This window comes from Mercurialis annua, linkage group LG1-X (assembly GCF_937616625.2).
Source record: "Mercurialis annua linkage group LG1-X, ddMerAnnu1.2, whole genome shotgun sequence".
In the NCBI taxonomy this organism is placed as follows: domain Eukaryota; kingdom Viridiplantae; phylum Streptophyta; class Magnoliopsida; order Malpighiales; family Euphorbiaceae; genus Mercurialis; species Mercurialis annua.
In genome coordinates, this window is record NC_065570.1 from 48,679,784 (window position 1) to 48,699,644 (window position 19,861).

General features: G+C 30.1%; 1 protein-coding gene across 1 annotated transcript; it reads right to left on the bottom strand.

Moving 5' to 3' along the window:
• Positions 1-3,181: 3,181 nt before the first annotated feature.
• LOC126666252 (dof zinc finger protein DOF3.6-like) lies at positions 3,182-5,185 on the bottom strand. The gene is made up of 2 exons (XM_050359257.2): positions 4,946-5,185; positions 3,182-4,680 (listed from the first exon to the last, which is right to left on the bottom strand). The coding sequence occupies exons 1-2, from the start codon at positions 4,994-4,996 to the stop codon at positions 3,751-3,753; spliced, it is 981 nt and encodes a 326-aa protein (XP_050215214.1). The 5' UTR covers positions 4,997-5,185; the 3' UTR covers positions 3,182-3,750.
• Positions 5,186-19,861: the final 14,676 nt, after the last annotated feature.

Genomic DNA, 19,861 nt, shown 5'->3' on the forward strand with positions numbered 1-19,861 from the left:
ATACATACTCTAACTCTGAATCTGTCTCTCTTCTTGGTTAGTAATATGTTAGCATGACCAACCACAAAGTGTAGATGAGTTGGTAAGGCGCTTTTCTAATTTAAGTGAGGTCGCCAGTTCGAATCATGTATGCAGCCGTTTAAAACTTGGGGCCAGAGTTTGCCTTCCCGCAAGGGACCTACACGTCTCGAATGGGGATTAGTCTGAATGTGAAAGACTTAAAAATGTCGTCTTATAGTTGAAACCCGTTCAAGAAACCTGATGGATCCTGTATAAAAAAAAAAATTAGCATGACAAAACCAAAAGTCAGGGTCCGTGGGTGATTATTAGCCGAAAAACTACTTTAACTTTACATAATATATACGTATGCCATAAGGCTATGAATTACCAAGTGTCCATAATAAAAGAAAGAGGAGCTTTGTGGGCTGTGTCTGTTCTGCCTTTATTCGTTCTTACAAGGCAGCCTTGGACCCTTCAAAAGCAAATCCCTGATTCCTTTGCTTTATTTACAAAACTATATATGGATGTTTATTTTCAAGTTTATAATCATTAACGTCGAAATTTTACTTTTTTAATCCTATGTATGTTTTTTAATTGTACTACTTTGGTTCATTTTTCACTCGCCCCGCGATAGTTTCTTTTGAAACATTACTATATATATTATAAACAATTTATGTATATAATGAATGATTGATATATCTAGTATTCGGCTACATGCACATATTATACAATTTCTTGTTGAACATGCCGTAATTTTTTCAATCAATCTGTATCCTTCATTATAAAATGAATGGTATAAATTAATCTAGTATTATTAATTTAAATTTATTTAATCAGCATCGTTTATTTTGTAATAGAGATTTCTAGATTATAGATTTAAAAGCATGAAAACATTGATGTCCCACTATTTCCTCGTTTTCTAATGTTTCCGAAACAGAAACGTTAGAGGAAACTCTCCCAGAACGCGTCAAACTCATATGCAGTTAAGAAAAATAAAAATAAAATTCCTATTTAAAAACACCTGATCTATTTCTAAATTCTTTTCGGATATGGCAAATTTAATTTGTATTAGTACATAAATTATTTGTCAGAAATTCAAATTTAAGTTCTTGTCAATTATTTCTAGATTGTTACTTTCTCCGCTCATCTGAAAATTTTAAATTTTTTATTGTAAATTTATATTGTTGTTTGGATTTTATTTAAGACCGACTGATATAAAGATTAATTGAAAAAGTTTGTATTTGTGGAAGAATATTAATTTCAAAAAACTGGATGTATAGAATTTTAGAAGCAGAGAGTTGAAGAAGAATCTCTTTTTTTGGTGATGATGGCCGAATTTGTCACTGTTACCGTGTTCGTTTTTTTTTTTTTTTGATGAAAGTGTTTATTATAATTAGATTTAGTGTACAAAGGGCTTGGGTTAGCTATTATTTTAACAAACTAATTTACTAATTTATATGTATAATTAGGGTTTGAGTTCTGGCGATTAACTTTTTTTAGAATCAATATTATTAATAACTCTAATATATAGTATAATCTAGAATTTTAATATTATATTAATTATATAAGATAATATAAAATATATAATTAATAAATGATCTTCTATAAATATATATATATGTGAAAAATTAAAAACTATCCTATATTATTAATATCGATACATTTTCTCAATTCTTAATTTTTGTAAAATGCCGTTTTTTCATGTCCTTTTCGTGTCATATATCCATATACTTTTTGTGTTATGTCTGTTTCTTGTTTCCGTGCTACCTAGATGCCTATCAATAACTAAATTTAAAATACTTACATGTTCATATTAATTTAAAAAGTTATAATAATAAGACCCGGATTACATATTACCCACTGCCATGATTGGTGGTTAAAATAAAGAAAGAATCCTTCCCACTTGAGGTTGAAAATGAAAAAACATTGCATAGTTCATTTTCCTGTTATTATATAGAACTGATTAAGTTGAATATCATAAGAATGATGAAAAAACAAAGCTTTTCTGCTAAATTTTTAACGTTAAATAGATATTCAGAATTCGAATCAAAATCTTTGATTAGGTTAGCCGTTGACAGTAGTGGTTTAGTGTATAGTTTTGAGTGGGATTCTTGGCGTTTTCTATACATGCACTCATTTTTCACTTCAACTTTCTCACCTTTTCACACTTACCAAACAAAAGATGTGTCAAAAAATAATATATACCACCAGTCTCCTAGTACGTTCTTCTATATATTATTACAAAATCATTGCAAATTCTCTCTCTGCATATGATACAGTTCGGTGCATGAAGTAAGAGTACAAGACTGAACAAGAATCGTACGGACACACCTCTCTCTATCAGATAGAAATCATCTATAAATGTAAGACAAGAACGAGCTTTCTGGGTACTCTAGTTTTCTTACAGTTACAGGAAATTGGACTGTTATGGAAACTAAGATAATTATAATTTAAATTGTCGAATCTATGGCGTCTTACGTTTAGATATTTTATTAACGTTTGTAAAAATTCAAAAACTTCGTATTCATAATCTCATTATGTAAAAAATATCGTTTTGTCCTTTTTTTGTTTGCCCATCCTGTTTTTAGGGTTTTGCCCTAACTAATCGGATCCGACCTCCGTCGCACACCTGACATGGTGGGTGAGTTTTTTCAGTGGAGATTTTATGCATTCACAAGACTCGAAACCGGGACTGTGTTTAAGCGACAACAAGCCGCTTACCACTTAAACCAACCCCTTTCGTTCGTTTTGCCTTTTATTACTTCACTATTTCTCTAGTTTTTGTTTCAAAGTTTCCTTTTTCCTGTAACATATATTTATTATAAATAAACATCGGATTAAATATTGTTGCCTTTGCCCAATTATACTACCACATTCAATATTTTATGTTTTAATAATTCAACCATTCATTTTTCCAAAAAGTAGAATGTCATCGATCAATTCTAGTTAGATTTTATCTACGTAACTTACCGATTACCATATAGATAGAATTACACTTGATAGGATAACCTTTCATTGTTTGCAAAATAATGAATTTATCAAAATATATTAAATTGAATGTCGAAAGTAGTATAGTCGGATAACTCAAAAATATTTAACCTGTTAAACATCAATTAATTTAAACAGCATACCTAGCTATATATAAACTTAAAACCTAAGAAGTTGATTAAAAACCAAAATATGCCTTATAATCAACTGAGCTGTTTGATTGATGCTAGATCACAATGTCAGATACAAGATTTCCTCTTGCGCACACAAAACTCACTTAAACAAACCATACAATACACACGAAAAACAGAACTCAAACTAATTTAACAAACAAATAAATTTAGAAAACAAACTAATTCTACAGTTTCTTGGTTTGATTTTCCATTGGTAATACGAAGAACTTAGATCATGTTAAATATTTTTATAGTACGTCACTGAATTATACATTTTTATAAAACAATAATCAACATTTTATTTATTACATTTTGATAATCAAACAGTTGCTTTTCTAACAATGAAAAGTTATCAAATCTATTACGACCAACAATGTAGCCGATGGATTGCTGGATATTCCACTTTACTACATATGCAATCCACCAACCATATCAGTATTTATTGATTAGAATTGATCGGATAACTTTCCGTTGTTACGAAAATAAAAATTTAGTTATCAAAATATAACGAACAACATATCAATAATCGTTTTATAAAAAGTGTATAGTTCACTAACCGACAAAATATTCAACCTACCTTAGATCAGCATTATAAGAGATGACCAGTGGAAGAAGAGTTGAGACCTGATAAATCAGTCCACGTGTTTCCACTCCAGTACTGATTTGTACTATTTTCTGAAATACCCAAAAAAGATTTTGATAAATTTAACCCTAGCTGTTGGCTATTACTATCTTCCATCTTCACCGGAGCTGACTCAGAAACCCTAGAGCTTGAATTAGTCATTGACCGAATTAACCGACTATTATCGATCGAAGACGACGATGCTTCTACGCCAGATTGATCACTTTGATGAAACGGATACAACCCATTTGCTGAAATTGGCTCAAAGAAAGGAAATTGTTGCACTACGGATCCATTATTATGAAATAAACCCGTTTCAGTTGACCCGTTATTACCACAATTTGTTGCTCCTAGGTTTCCTCCATAGTTTAAACCAATATTTCCGACACCAAACTGAGCAAGATGATGCAATGAAGTCATGAAAGGTAAGTGATGAACTGATTGCGGAGGCAGATGAGCAATAATTTGATGATCTGAAGGATTAATTCCGCTTGTTGAGCTCGAATTCGTGTTGGAAACTGAAGATGGCTTTGAATTTGAGTTATTATTACTTTGGCTTTTGCTCTTTTTGTTTCTCCGGCAACCGCCTCCGACCGGAACATTTCTAAGAGCGCCACCTCGAGTCCAATATCTCCGACAAGTTTTACAAAAGTGTCGAGGCTGAGAAAGGTTGTAATTATTAAAGTAACAAAACTTAGTGTTGGTTGAATCACACCTTGGACACTTTAAAGCTGTCTCCGGCTGCGGTATCTTCGCTAACCTGGCTCGATCTGACATCGAACCAGGTCGAATAGAGCCAACACCGCTACCGCCACCACCGCCGCTAACATGAGGAGGAGGAAGAGGTGGAAGATGAGGATTTTCAGTAGTAACACTTTGCTGTTGATTTGGTTGATGCTGTAATACAAAGAAAAATATCAATTAATCGAATTACATGGATCCGGTTTTGAGTTTACGATCAAGATGTTATTTTGTAGCATAAAATAGAAAATTAAATGAAGTATATTCAAAAAAAGAAGACGATTGTATAAGGAATATGAATAATAATCTTCTATTTATTTTCCTTTTGTGATATATGCTCATCTTTTATTTTTATTTTTAGGGTATGAAAAAAAAAACTTTGTGGAAGGAATTAAATTGATGAAGAGAAATTGAATGTTACCTGATGCCAGTTGGGAGGATCTAAATAGACTGGAACTGAAGAAAAAACCATTGTTGAAATTCCTTTTTTTTCTTGATCTTTATCTTTTTTTTTCCTCTTTAATAAAGTTTGATGGGTCTTTAAGAAAGAAAAATATGGTGGAGAATCACACTAAGGGGTCTAAGAAAGAAGCAGAGAGCAAAGCAAAAGAGAGAAATTAAGAAGGAAGGTGAAGGAGAAAGATAGAAGAGGCTATAGCTTTTGCTTAATAGTATATTATAAGTATTATAGTAATTTATTTATTTTTTCTTGAATAAAAATATTCTTTATGATCTCCTTTTTGTTGTATTATATTTCTAGGGTTTTGAGTGGATGAAGTTTCTTCATCTATAAGCTTTGTATTATGGTGGTGCTCAAAAAGTTAGAAGGTATTGTTTTGAATGATATGCATGGAAGAGAGATAAATTATTATTAAAAATAGATAAAGCAAAATTATCACTATCTCGTTATTGTAGTGGTGGGATCTCCCCGACGCAATTAATTGCATTTATAATTATGGAGCTTCATGTAATTAACCCATATGAGTTTTTGCTTTAGTGATAGATCATTAGATATATGCGTAAACAAAGTAATTAGTAAAAGTACTTTTGCCATGCAAATTAGATTAATTTTTTTATTTACAAAAACAATTATTAGGTGAACCAACGTAGGATATTAAATATAAATGAGCAAATGATGAATCCAGTTTTTAAATTTATAATTCGAAGTCAAATAACTCAATTTCAACAATTTTGATAAATTAAAAAGAGTACTCTCTATTGTTTCTTTTTATAAACGATAATTATATTAGCATAATCATAAAGCAGGACGAGGTAAAAATTGAATAAAGCAGTTAACTATTTTAAATTGAAAAGGAGTAAAGTGTTTTTTTTATAATTTGGAAGAAGGGAGTGCTTATGGGAGGAATCGAACCTACTGTTTAGGATTTATACCATTTGAGCTATATCTCATTGGTAAAAAAGTGTTATTCTCGAAATACTCTCGATCTTAGGTCAATTAAGGACAAAATTGTACAAATTAAATAAATTTAAGGATCAAGATGACCTAATTTAATCTTCAATTGACATAAAACAAAATAATTCATTTAAAAATAAAAAATATTATCCCTAATTGATTAAAATAATCTAAAATGAAATTATTTTAATTATTTTTTTTGAATCACAAGTTTAATCTAGAATGATTTTTCATTCGATATAAACCATACACTTGTTTCTGATAAGTTATAAACAATACATTTAAGCCGTGACTGATAATCTGTTTATTTATTTACGAATATCAATTAATGAAAGCCACATTAATTCAATATTTCATGTAAAAATAATTTTATTTGTTATAAGTAACTAAATTGACTGAAATAATTATTTTAACTAATAGTTATAGCAGTTTGGTTCATCAATTTTACAAGTACGGAGAGTCTAAATAATAAAAATAAGACACAATCCAAAATTTATATTATTGTTACGAAGTTTAGTCCATATTTAAATCTTGTTTTTATAAATTTTCTATAATAATAAATTATCAAAAAAAAATTCTATAATAATATTACTCTAAGAATAACATATGTTTTTTTTATAAAATAAGAAAGATAATATATATTTTTTCTTAATCTATGAACTAATTTATTTTAAAAATAAGTCAAAAGACTAGAATGTATTTATCTTTATCAATTAGATCCTTCATCTTTTTATTTTTATTTTAATATGATTATCAGAACTCGTAAAATTGACGGACGAACTATCAATAAATTTTGGAATACTATTATCAATTTGATTGTAGTTTAAATCAACTTCCCAATAGAAAAATATAGCTTAGAGAAATTTGTTTCTTAATCCATCTGACTTGACTTTAAATTAATTGATTTATAATAATTTTAAATTATCATCAGTCTAGTTTTTAAAGACTTAATGAGTAAAAATCAATTATTTTGACCTTTAAAAGTGTAATTATAAATTGTAATATTGATAGTTTTAGTTTAATTTTAAAGTTCCGCAATTGTTTAATTATACGAGATATGTTGCATTAAAAAATTAATATAAAAAACTTACAGAGGAAATTATATGTAGCACTTATTTTTAAAAAATAATTCTAAAAATACGTGTCAACAAATTGTTTGCAGTCAAAGTTTTTTTTAACATTTAATGGGCTTGTTTTTATTTGACCCAACACTTGATAGACTTTATTAATTTTTGTCTAACAATTAACTTTTCTTCTTCTTCCATTTTTTTCCATTCGCTTAATAACAGTTATTCTCTTTTCTTCAATTTCACCTAACTCAATCAAAATTCTGTTTTTCTACTCCTTAGGCAGCCAGCCACCATCAATATTGAAGAGGATTGCATTGCAGTTTAATTTGTCTTTTTAATCTCTAACTGTTTTCTGAAGCTGTCAATTTGTGCCATTACCAATATGGAATTATGATAGTGATTTTCTTCTCTCAAAACCTTTTCTTGCTCGAAGAGTTGCATTAATTTTTTTTAAATGAGGATCAATTAATCTCTTATGGGTTGTGTTATTGAATTGGTTTCTTTTCACTAAAAAATCCTTGAATTAGACTATCCTTCTTAGCGATTGCAATCGGTTTCACCTGTTGATTATTCAGCTAAAAATTAATTTCAATCGGTTTTATATTTATAGAATTGCTTAATTTTATTGTGATATTGTTGTTTTTTCATATTGCTACTTTTGTTGTTTTCTGTTTTCTCTTACTGTAGCTGCTGCTTTCTACGGCTACTAGTGTTGTTGTTTTTTAGTATACTTTTTATATACTTTTAATATACCCTCATATAATTTTTGTATGATATTTCTTTTTATATATTAACGCAATTTAACAGTTAAAATGACAAAGTTCATCCAAATTAATTAATTTTAATATTTTAATATTAATGCTAATTAAATTATGTATAATTTATTTATATTATTATTATACTTACTGTGTTTTAATTAATGCTTTAGAAATAGCAACACTAGTTATTAGCAGGTCATTATTTTTTGTATATTTTTGTAGTGTTTAGTATATCTTATGTATTAGTATTTTCCTATTATACCTTTTCTATTTCTATTTACAATGTAGTTGTATACTTTATGTATATCGTCTGTATATTTTATGTTTATTTTTAATGTGAAAATTTTCTAATACAATCCAACACCGACAAACTCGTATCTATTTAGTGTGCTGGATGAGAAACATATTTTTATAGTAAATTTAAAAGAGGGGATATGCACATGCAACACGTTAAAAGTATACATAATGTATAATGATAGTGTACATAAAGTACATACACATGCTGTAAATAGAAACTGGAAAAATAAAAGGTATAATAAAATATACATAAAGTATACATAAGATATACAAAACACTGTAAAAATATATTAAAGGTATGTCAAATACTGATAATAAATGGTGTTATCATTTTTTGAAGCATCAAAAAATACAAAACATATACTGATGATATACATAGTATATAATTTGATTTTCATAAACATTATAATTATTTAAAAAATAGTATATCTAACAAATGTATGATATATATAAAACATTCAAAAGGTATTCTAAACCATTGCAAAATTTAAAAATAAAATAATCAGTACGTATAATAAACTAAGAAACATATGGGCAATATTGTCGATATAACATTGAAATTAATAAATTTGGACCCACTTTGTCATTTTAATCTTTAAATTACGTTAACATACAAACAAAAATATACTAAAATTATACGACGGTGTACTAAAAGATACAAAAACTATACTAAAAAAATAACAACATTAGTAACTGCAGAAAACAACGACAGCAGTAAGAGAAAATAAAAAACAGAAAACAACATCGACATTAACATGAAAGAAAGCCAAGAGCAACAACAAGGATATTAAACACTCTAAATCACTGAACTTATCTGTTATTACAGAAAAGGTACTAAACTTCATTTTGTTACAAAAAGGTCACTGAATTATACCTTTTATTACAACGGAAGATCACTACGGCGGATTCGGTCAAATTTTGTTACAAAAAGGTCACTAAACTTATCGTGAGTTACAAAAAGGTCACTGAGTTATATTACTATTTGTAGTTTCGGCATGCCACATAAGCAAAAACGGTGCGTGTTAGTGTCAAAACGGTGAGTTTTATATGAGTGACTTCTCGCTGTAACAAAAGGTATAGTTTAGTGATATTTTTGTAACAAAATGAAGTTTAGTATCCTTTCTGTAATAACAAGTAAGTTTAGTGACTTGGAGTGTTTAATATCCGCAACAACAACATGAAATAAAAACAAAACCCATTAAATTCAATTTCTAGCTATAATCGGTTGGAATAAATTTCTAACTAAAATAAATTTAAATTGACTTCAATTGATTTCTAGTTAAAATCGATTTCAATCGATTTTAAAAAAATAATTAAAAATAATAAAATCCAATTGAATTCTTAAATCCATGAACAATTATATAGACATAGATAAAAAAAACGGATTTTACAGAGATGGAGAGATGAAGAGGAAATATAAGGAACATACGGAAATCTAAGGAGAAGAAGAAGAAAAAATGGGTTTTCTTTGCCGGAGACTCTCTTTCCTCACCTCGTTCGATCATCTGATGCTTGAGCAGCTGCTGCTTTCCTATTTATCATTGCAACAGAGGCATGAGTTGCTCCGATTGCCGATTGACAACTCATTGAAAAACTTGTATCGGAGTCGCATGAAGTGGTTGATGAATCTCAAACATCATCTTGAAAGAATTATACCTACTCTACAAGTTTGATATACAAAGTTAGGTGAGAAAGTTGAATACGTACGTATTAGTTTCTTTTCAAAAATAAGTATTGCGTGAAAAAGGTTTGAGAAAATAAGTGCTAAAAGAGTATTTAAAAGTTAATTAAAAGGTGACCCTAATTAATTTTGGACATCCATATTTTTGGGATTAATTTTCTCTTTTTAGATAGTTTTTTATTTTTCCCAAACTTATATACGTGTAAGACTTATAAATAAAGTAAACTTTCCAACATATGCATAAAGATTTTTCTAATTTAGTATTAAACTGGAAAATTAATGCAATTGAGTTAAATTTATTACTCCCTCTTTCCGGAAAAGATATGCTTGTTTCTATTTTAAACGTCTCAAATTATAGGCTTGTTTTTTTTTTTAGAAAGTAATTAACTAGATAAAATTAAGGGTTAATTACATATAAAATCATGACCTTTACACCAAGTTTAAAAATAACATTACCTTTAAAACATGTCAATTATAGACATCACCTTTCTTTTTTTTCAATTTCATTATGGGCACATTTTTTGGTGAAATTTTGCTGACTTAGACACCCGATGGGTCTGCCACGTGTCATGCCACGTCAGCAAAAATGCCACTAAAAATCATTGATGTTATTTTTGAAAAAAAATGAAAGATGGTGTCTATAATTGACACGTTCTAAAGGTTATGATATTTTTGAAACTTGGAGCAAAAGTCATGATTTTATATGTAATTAACCCTTAATTTTATTAGTTTCAATTACTAAAAGTTTATTTGTTAAGTGGTCTCTTGTAATTGTTTCATTTGGTCACAAATTCTCAAACCATTTTCGCAGCTAACCGGTCAAAAGAATTTTTATAATTAGTCGTTAAGTCCATTGTCTCTGTGGGATCGATATCCGTACTTCTGGATTATATTACTTACGCGATACCGTCACTTGCGGTTTCGAATCAACATAACTCTTCAAAAAATAATTGTATTTAATTGGCAAATTGAAAGTTGTTTGTTCTTTAACATAAAAATGAACAAAATGCTCTGGCTAGCTATGAAGAGAAGAATGAACACTAAAAGCAGACTAGTCAAGTGGGGGGTAGTGTCTAATGATAAGTGTGGTTTCCGTCAGAATGCTAAAGAAACTATTAATCATTGTCTATATGAATGCTGCTTTGTGAGAAGGATTTGGGGCAAGCTGCTTCCTATTTGTAGTTGTAGTGAGAATATCAACACTTGGAGGAGGATTATCAGCTGGTTTTGTATAAAAGTCTCAAGCAAAAATGCTTATGCTGTTTTGAGAAGATTCATCCTTTCCTCAACAGTTTATTATGTTTGGATAGCAAGGAACAAGAAGATGTTTGATAAAAAAAAGACCCAGTTGCTGATCACATTATCAGAAATGTGAAAAGTGTGGTATTGGCTAAGATTAACTATTTGAATGAAAATTCTCCAATTTTTAATGTCATCTGCAGATTACACAGAGTTTCCATCTAGTCTCCAGCAGAGGTTCTTGAGACTTTTGTATCAAGAAGTTCTGGCTGGCTATTCTTTTATCCCTGAGGCTTTTGAAACAGGGTCTTTGGTCTATATGTCTGTTTTGTAGTTTTTGCAGCTTACTGAGGCTTTTGTAATAAGAACAAAGCAGCTTTTGTTTAGGTGTTTGCTGATCTTAGTCCCCTGAAACTTTTGTAACAGGGTGGCTCTGATCTTGTTTTCTGGCAGAAGCTGCTTGCTTTGAGGCTTTTGTAGCAAAACTTCATCTCCTTGCCTGGTTTGGCCCTCTGAGTGCTCTTCATAGTTTGGCTTTGGTAAATTTTTTTGTCTTCTCTCTTGTTTAATTTTATTAAATATGCTTTTTTTGATTGTTTTTACCAAAAACAAAAATAACAAAATGTTGCATGAAAAAAGCTACTATTCATATTTTGTTTGTTTGTATTAAAATGCTCAATAATCGCAGCACTTTGTGACTTGTGATGGAGATTTAATTCCATTACAGTACTCCAACACGTAAAACTTTAGATGATGACCTAAGTTTATCCATCTTTATCATTTCTTTACTTACAAAAAAAACACCATTAATTTGTCTTTCAACTATATATATTATTGTAAAATCACACGACAATTATAAACTTATATGCACATTAAAACATTCCATTTGTGATTTCTTTTTCTTTTATTTATTTTATTTTCTCTCACTTTCTCCTTTTCTCCTAGATTCACTCTTCAAAATGAGTAGGCAGTGAATTATGCCAACTTTACTTTGATTGGATAGATTAGGGTATAATTTAATTATTTTCCTCATTTGGGCCAAATTGAAAGGAAAACATGCATCCATGAATTTCTTCTTCATTAAGTAATTATGTCTACTCTATTTATATGGCTACTCGTACGGTCAAAAGCTTATTCTTTTCTTCAAAAAAAATTTGGAGGCCTACTTTCTTAAGGACAAAGGTGGAGCTCAATTTGAATGTTCTATCCATATCAAATTGAATTTTTTTTGTTTTTTTAATTTTTAATTGTAAGCACTCGATTAATATTTAAATAATTAGTTGTCGTATCTATTTAATAATTATTTATGAAATTAAAATTTAAATTATTAATTATAAAAATTAATTTCTAAAGTAAATTTAATTTGGGATAAGAATATAAATATTGGATTTGAAAAAAATTAATAGACCATAATATTTTAATTATTTTTATATATATATTTAATTAAAAAAAGTCAAAACTATAGATCTAATAAAAACTATTATCTTATTATTATGCATTAAAAAAGTGGCTAAACAAAACAAATTCACTGCTTAATTAAATAAAAATTAATTAATTTTTTTATAGATTACGTCATTTTATCTAAATAAACTAAATTTTGAATATATTTAATTATTCTAAATTACCTTCTAGAAAAAAAAAGTTCATATCTACCCATAAGTTTAGCATGTTCGCCAAACGTACCATGTTTTTAAAATCATACCATATTTACATTATATTTTCGGCTTTTGCTAATGCTAAATATACCCATATTTTGGATCTGGTACGTGGCGTGATACTATACGTCTATATGTATAAGATTAATTTTACGTGGTATATATAACATCGCACAACATAAGTTCCAAACGGGTTGATAGTATATTTGACAAAAAATCAAAAAATAATGACATACATTTTAAAAATAAAATAATATATATGATAAAATGACTAATGTAATTGTATGTAGATATAACCATCTCGCCTTTAAGTTTAAAATGTAAGAGAGTGTTGTAAGTCTCTTAGATCAAGTGTTTATTTTGTTGCTGTAAATTATTGTGGGAACTGTTGAATCACATTCAATTAACAATGGCAAAATTGTTTTAACAACTCTATTTTAGACATTGTTATTATACAACGCAACGGTTGTGCCACATCATTCGTGCAACAAACGAATGAGGCGTTAGCCATGTGTAAATATTTAATGATAAAAAATAGGTAATAAATAAAGATTCTTTATCGCAAATGATTATTAGCTTGTTGTAAAATGACGTGGCACATCTGTTGTGTTGGCCATTAAAACAAGACTATTAGTTCCCCATTTCTGACATTTTGTGAGTAAAATTTTATAGTCAAGAAAACATTTCGCTATTTTTCCATAAAAATAAAATTAAAAGATACATATTTTGATTACACTTCACTTAGGTGAAAAATAAATAAAACCTGTCTAGAACTAGTAGCTGGAAGAGCTAAAAAATCATCAAGCCAGCAAATGAAAAAATAATCAAAATGCCGAAAAAATGAAGTGTGGCAACTTGAATAGATGAAGGAAATTGAGATTTCAAAGTGAAAGATCATTCGTTTTGAATAGATGATCGTTCAAAATAAATTGGCGAATAAATGATCGGGCAACTTGTATAGACGATCATTCAACATGATGTAAACCAACTTATATAAATAGCTCCTTTATGATTAAACAGTGGGCAAAAATCCTATATTTTTACACTATTTATTTTCTCTTTTCTCTCAAGCCTCTTTTCTCTTAAAAAACTATGTTAAAAGAATTTATTGTATAATTTCAGCCTTAAATTATGCTTTTTTACACAAATTTGTCAACTATAGTTAGTACTGTGTATATGTAAATAAAATATTGGCCAAATGATTAGAAAAAGGCTAATCTTTTATGAAAATTTCACAAAATTTCAAATCTTTCAATTTTATCCAATTTAACCTGATACGCATGATTTCGTTTCATTATATCCAACTATACAATTTTGCTTAAATGCCACACATCAACGCCACGTAGGCGTCACATGAGCAAAATTACATAGCTGGACATAATTGAATTGAAATCATGCGTTTCATGACAAATTTGATAAAATTGAAAGGTTTGAACTTTTATAAAATTTTCACGAAAGGTTTGTCATTTTTTGGTCATTTCACCTAAAATATTCTTTCCTTTGAAATAGGATATACTAGTTGTAGGCACTAATTAGACGTAATTGTATATGGTAAGTAAATTTTAGAAGCTGAATATCAGCTTGTATCTTTACTATAAAAACTAAGAATTATCTTCAAAGAGAGAATATATTTCCTAAACTCAAAGAAACTCTCTAAGTTATCATGCTATTAGAGCTTCAGTTTCAAAAATGATGTTTCTTCATTTCGGATTTTAGTCTTGGTCCTTCTAGTTTTTTTGTTATTCTTGATTATAGTCAAGGGCAGAGCCAAGATTGCGTTTCAGAGGGGGCCAAATTATACATAAATGTATATTTTTTGAATAATATAACAGTTGAGAGGAGCCATCCATATATAAATTTAAAATTAATGGTGTATTTTATGGTAAAAACAGAAAAATTAAAAGGATTTTTTGTTGAAAATGAAAGTTGAGAGGGGTCAGGACCCCTCCCATGGTGTATGTGCCTCTGCCCCTGATTATAGTTCTCTTGAGAACTACACATCGTTATGTCGTCAGAAAAATATGATTCAATTGTGTTCTGTTTTAATAGCAAAACATAGTCAGCCTATTTGAAATATTTATAAAAAGTAAGAATTTACGGGTCCATATTGATGGCAGAAAATATATCCTAAACAAAGTTACAAAGCAGGAGGAACACTCCATGTGGAAGGTCAAGAATGCTCATATCATGGCGGGAATTCTAGATTCAATTGAGCCTAACTTAATCTTGAATCTTCCACCCTTCTAAGAGGCTGCTGGAATGTGTATTTATTTTAAAAAAAAAATATATAGCCAAAAAATAAAGAATATATATAGCCAAAAAATACTGCTTGTAGATTTCATTTGAACATGAAATGACTACTATTCAATAAGATTGTCTCTCTATTTATGATTGTTATTCTGTAATACTTCGTAAATTTTTGGAGATGTAAATTTTGTCGCATGTCCTAATTTGGAATATTTAATCGAGATAGCCCAAATTAAACTAAAATTAATGAGAAATTAGACCAAGGAAAGTCTATTTTAGTAATCGGGAATTGATAAATTAAGTTGACAATTTTATTGGTTAGGAGCGGAATTAACGGATGAAAAAAAAGTTGGAAATAAGAAAAATTAAAATAAAATAAATTAAGATTCCAGGCTAATATTTATTACGCCAAAGTCCGTTAATTAGTATTAAGAAGATATCGTCAAAATTTTGTTTAATTGCGAAATTGTTATAGACTAAAGTGTAAGGAAAGATAGTTATATAAGTTAAAAAAAAAAGAGTGAATAGTGAAGGGCTCAACTTGACTTTTTACCCACTCACTCTTGCCTATAAATAAGGCAACCTCTTGCACCTCGTTCTTCATTAAGTCATTCTCAGATTTCAAAGGAAACCCTAACCCCTAAATTGTTGAAGTTGCCGAACTTACCATCATCAACATCAAACAACCACTTTTTCTTGGAGCAACAAGGACAGCGGATCTCGGTTCTTCTTATTCCGACATCCCTTCTCTCTAATTCCGGCTCGGTTGGATAACCAACTCACTTAGCTTTAAGGTATAATTTGTAGAACTTAAATTGGTTGAGTAATAACTTATGAATTATGTTGAGTAAAGAAGAGTTTAATTTTCTACTTTGTGAGAGAGAGTTGTGTTGAGTTGTGTTGATGTTTAGGAGGTCGTTTTGTGGCTAATTCATGTCGAAAATTCATCGGATATGGCTTGAGCACGTCGAGTTAGGTTCCGAAAATCTCAGTTCTATTCCGAGGAGTAGAACCATGGCTGTTTGAGAGTAGCAACCCCTAAACCATCCCAGAGAACCAACTTCCGGGCTAGTTTTCAACACCTTCAGGTTTGAATTTTCAGTCCAAGATCTCAACAAAAGTTGTAGAAGACGTTCTGAACTTTAAAAATGTCAATTTTATTTAGTATATGGACTGTTTTATGTTAGCGTTTGGATAGGCCGAAGTTGGTGTCACGACCCAAATTATTGAGCCGAGACCAGCGCTAGGGAATGGGAGTGGTAGCTCCAAAACCCGTAGCAAGCCTAAAATCCTCTATAAATTTTTTGCGGACTTAAAACATATTATTCGTAAAACGTTTTCAGAAGACTTCTTTAAACAAGATAATTATGATTATTAAAATTTCATATTCGTTTTCTGAAAACCGAAGCGAAACGATTCTTAGAAACCAGGGTCTTACAAAGCGATATCTCATATCCAGCACCGCCCTGTTTCTAATCACAATCACAATCAATTCCACTAAGGCAATTTGGTTAAGTAAATCAAACAAATAAAAGGACACAGCTTTATAAAACTATGTTCATGCATTATATCACATCAGAGTTAACAACAAAACACCGTTTGATACAAAACATCATTCATGGTCTGACGTCCATTAACTACTGCAGCGCTACGAAGTAAACATACTTCTGTACATACTTCAAAATATCATAGACTTCCGGAACAAGGATGGAAGTCCAACACGTCAAAATACTATATACCTGAAAGGAAATTGTGAGGGGTCAGTATATGGGAATATACTGAGTGAGTTCATAAAACACTGTAGAAAATTAACGAAAATATAAAACATCTTTGTATGCATCCAAATACCGAACCGAATGAAACCCTAAGTTCATTATGTTTCTTTATTAAATTTTTATTTCTTATTTATTCGATCAAAGCTTAGTTATTAGGTCCAAGTCCCGGGATAGTTCCACCGAGTTAACTGGGGAGATACAGGTCCCGAGATAGTTTCACCGAGTTAAACCTCGTATCTCAATTGATGTAGTCCCGAGATAGTTCCACCGAGTTCAACTCACATCAATTATCTTGAAGGATATTCTTCATGTCTTATATCTTAATGAATATTATTCGTGTTTTATGTATATTCAGTTTATTATGACTAGTGTACACACAGTTCTATTGTTGCCCAATAGATAGCTCGTTTTATCAGATCTATATTATGTTTTAAAACATTTAAATGCAATATGCAGTTTAAATAAAGCATTTGATAAAGTAATGCAAGTACTAATAATCGACAGCATAAATATAAACTCACAAAACACGCTATTCCAAAAACACCACGGTATTCAAACACCGTCAAGCTTCGCGAGCTCCCTGTCCTGTAGCTGCTTGCCTCGCCGGATCTATAACGATTTCAAATCAAGAGACTCACATTAGAATCCTATTCTAAGATCGATTCTAGACTCAAGACACGATACACTAAACTCCTCGCATATGGGCGTATAGAGTCTAAACTATTTTCGTCTATAAACTACTCTAACTAAATCTCGATATTGAACTTCTCATTCAATTCCCGATATAGTATTTAGGTTTTCCTAAGAAAACCAATTGATAACCATATTCAACCTTCCTCCGAACTTCAAGTCATATTTCACACGTTTAACGTCCGAAATTCGCATTTTCAAAGTCCGGTAGTCGATATCGGGTTAGGGGATCGTCAAAAAGGCTTCAAAACGGGATTGGCACGTCGTGCTAGGCTTTGGCACTTCGTGCCAAGCTTTTGGCACGTCGTGCCAAGCATTGGCACGTCGTTCCAACTATTGGCACGTCGTGCCAACTATCTGCACGTCGTGCCAATCATCTGCACGTCGTGCCAATCATTGGCACGTCGTGCAGACGAGGGCAGCAGGCCCAAATTGGCATAAAACCGCTCAAAAATTCATTCCGACATGCTCGAGACACTTCCGAATGTATCCGTTTCTAAAACGACATCTAAATCCATCCAAAAACACAACATAAACGTATAAAACGAATCGAATACGTAATCGCGATACGATTACGCCGTAACCTAATTTTCAAATCATTTTTCCATCAATTATACCCAAATAAATGGAGAAACGACTTGCTTACCGTGATTGTCTTTCGAAATACGACCGATTCGAGTTATTAAACGTCGAAAACGGACGAGAAACGGAGATCGAACGACGAACCGTACGAAACGAACGATGAGAACGAAAGAAAGGAAATAAAATCTGAAAGTGAAGGTCTGGATCCTTCCTTTCATTTCATTCTTAATATATAAACGGATAATTTGCACTTTGGTCTTTGAAACTTTTCAAAAGTTACAATTTAGCCCAAAACTTATCCGCGTCCAAATTTTAAAAGGTCTCCGATTGACTCGAGATTTTAACCGTAAATACTACAAAATATTTCGCGGACTTTGGCGAAATAATTTCCGTCACAGGGTTTATATTTTATTTATATTAATTTTCTAAGTTATTTCCTTAAATCCCGTTAATTCGCTTAATAAAATTTATTCTAAATACCCGATATAATTAAATTAATTCCTTCTTAATTTAATTTATCGACATTAACAACACGTGGCACGACTTGATTATCTTAAAATATTTTGGGGTATTACATTTGGCTCAAAAATAGTTTTGCAAAAGTTAGTTTTCGCTAGGAATTTTATGTACTCGATAATTTATCGGTTAATCGGATAATGTTTTGAGATAAAGTAAATTATAAAAACAGAAAAAGTGGGTTAATAAATTAATTATCGTATTAGCTCGATATTTAATTTACTGTAACTAATTGTGATAGCTAATTTAATAACATTAGAAAAATGTTATTTAACGAACGAAATTGCTAAGTTAAAGATTATCGATTTTATATCGATACGAGTTCGATGCGATGTTACGTAATTAATTTTTTTATGATCTTTGGGGCTGTTCATAATTGAATTGTTTTGTTGATTTCAAATTGGTTATTTTGATATAAAAGTATGTTAGGTTGGTTATGTAATGCCATAATGTGTTTTGGTTGTTTAAGGACTTGTTTATAATTCATGAACATGTTAGAATGTTGTTTGGCATGATAGTGTTGGTTGTTTATTTAAGATCTGTGTTTATGGGTTTATTTGTGCATAGAGTCCTTATTGGTTTCATTTAAAGTGATTTAACTCACTTGTGTTTATATTGAGTGATTTTTTCAAGTGATGGCAAAATATTTTAAGCATGTTGTATAAGTGGTTTGTTGGTTTTGTTAAGTATTGTTGAGTTCTTTATTTTCAAATGATTATTGAGTCATTTAAAGGTTTTTTAGATTTAAACTTTGATTTTTACTTTGGTTTACACTTTGGCATATACTTGACTCGGGTTAGACTTGGACCGCCTGACATGTGAATTTAAGCTTGTAGTTGTATAACTCGGCTAATTCGCTACTTTGGAATTTTACTTGGTTTTAATGTTTTAACTAAGTTATGTAAGAACTTCGGATATCGTCTTAAAGCGAGAACTCATCAAATCTTAACTTATTAAATTGCTTTGGTGTGTATGTATGTTTTTCTTTAACTTGTACATTGGTTGTGGTTTGAGTAGGGGTGAGCACGGTTCGGGAGAATCCGGAGATTGGAAAATCTCCGGACCCAAACCAAAAATCGGGAATATCGAAAATTGGATCTCCGGATCCGTACCAATAATCGGTTCGGTTCAGAGATTTTATTTTTCGGTACGGTTCTGTACAGGAATTCAGTTCTAATGGTTCTGTACGGTTCGGTACGGATATCACTGGAACCACATATATTTTTTTATTTAAAATATAATCTCTACTATATTATGATATATTATTTTGTCTTTTAAAATTAATTAGCAACCATTCATTTTTTTTCAACTATCATGAATAAATAATTATCAATAAAATAAAAGGGCACAACATGTATATTATTGTTTGATTTAATATTAAATTTGATTATTTGATAAGGGTATTTTTATCTA

Bases quoted from the DNA above. Each gene is read 5' to 3' on its own strand.
- LOC126666252 (XM_050359257.2), bottom strand. From the start codon at position 4,996: ATGGTTTTTTCTTCAGTTCCAGTCTATTTAGATCCTCCCAACTGGCAT. The intron at 4,681-4,945 runs GTAACATTCAAT...TTTGTATTACAG, and splicing joins ATCCTCCCAACTGGCATCAG to CATCAACCAAATCAACAGCA.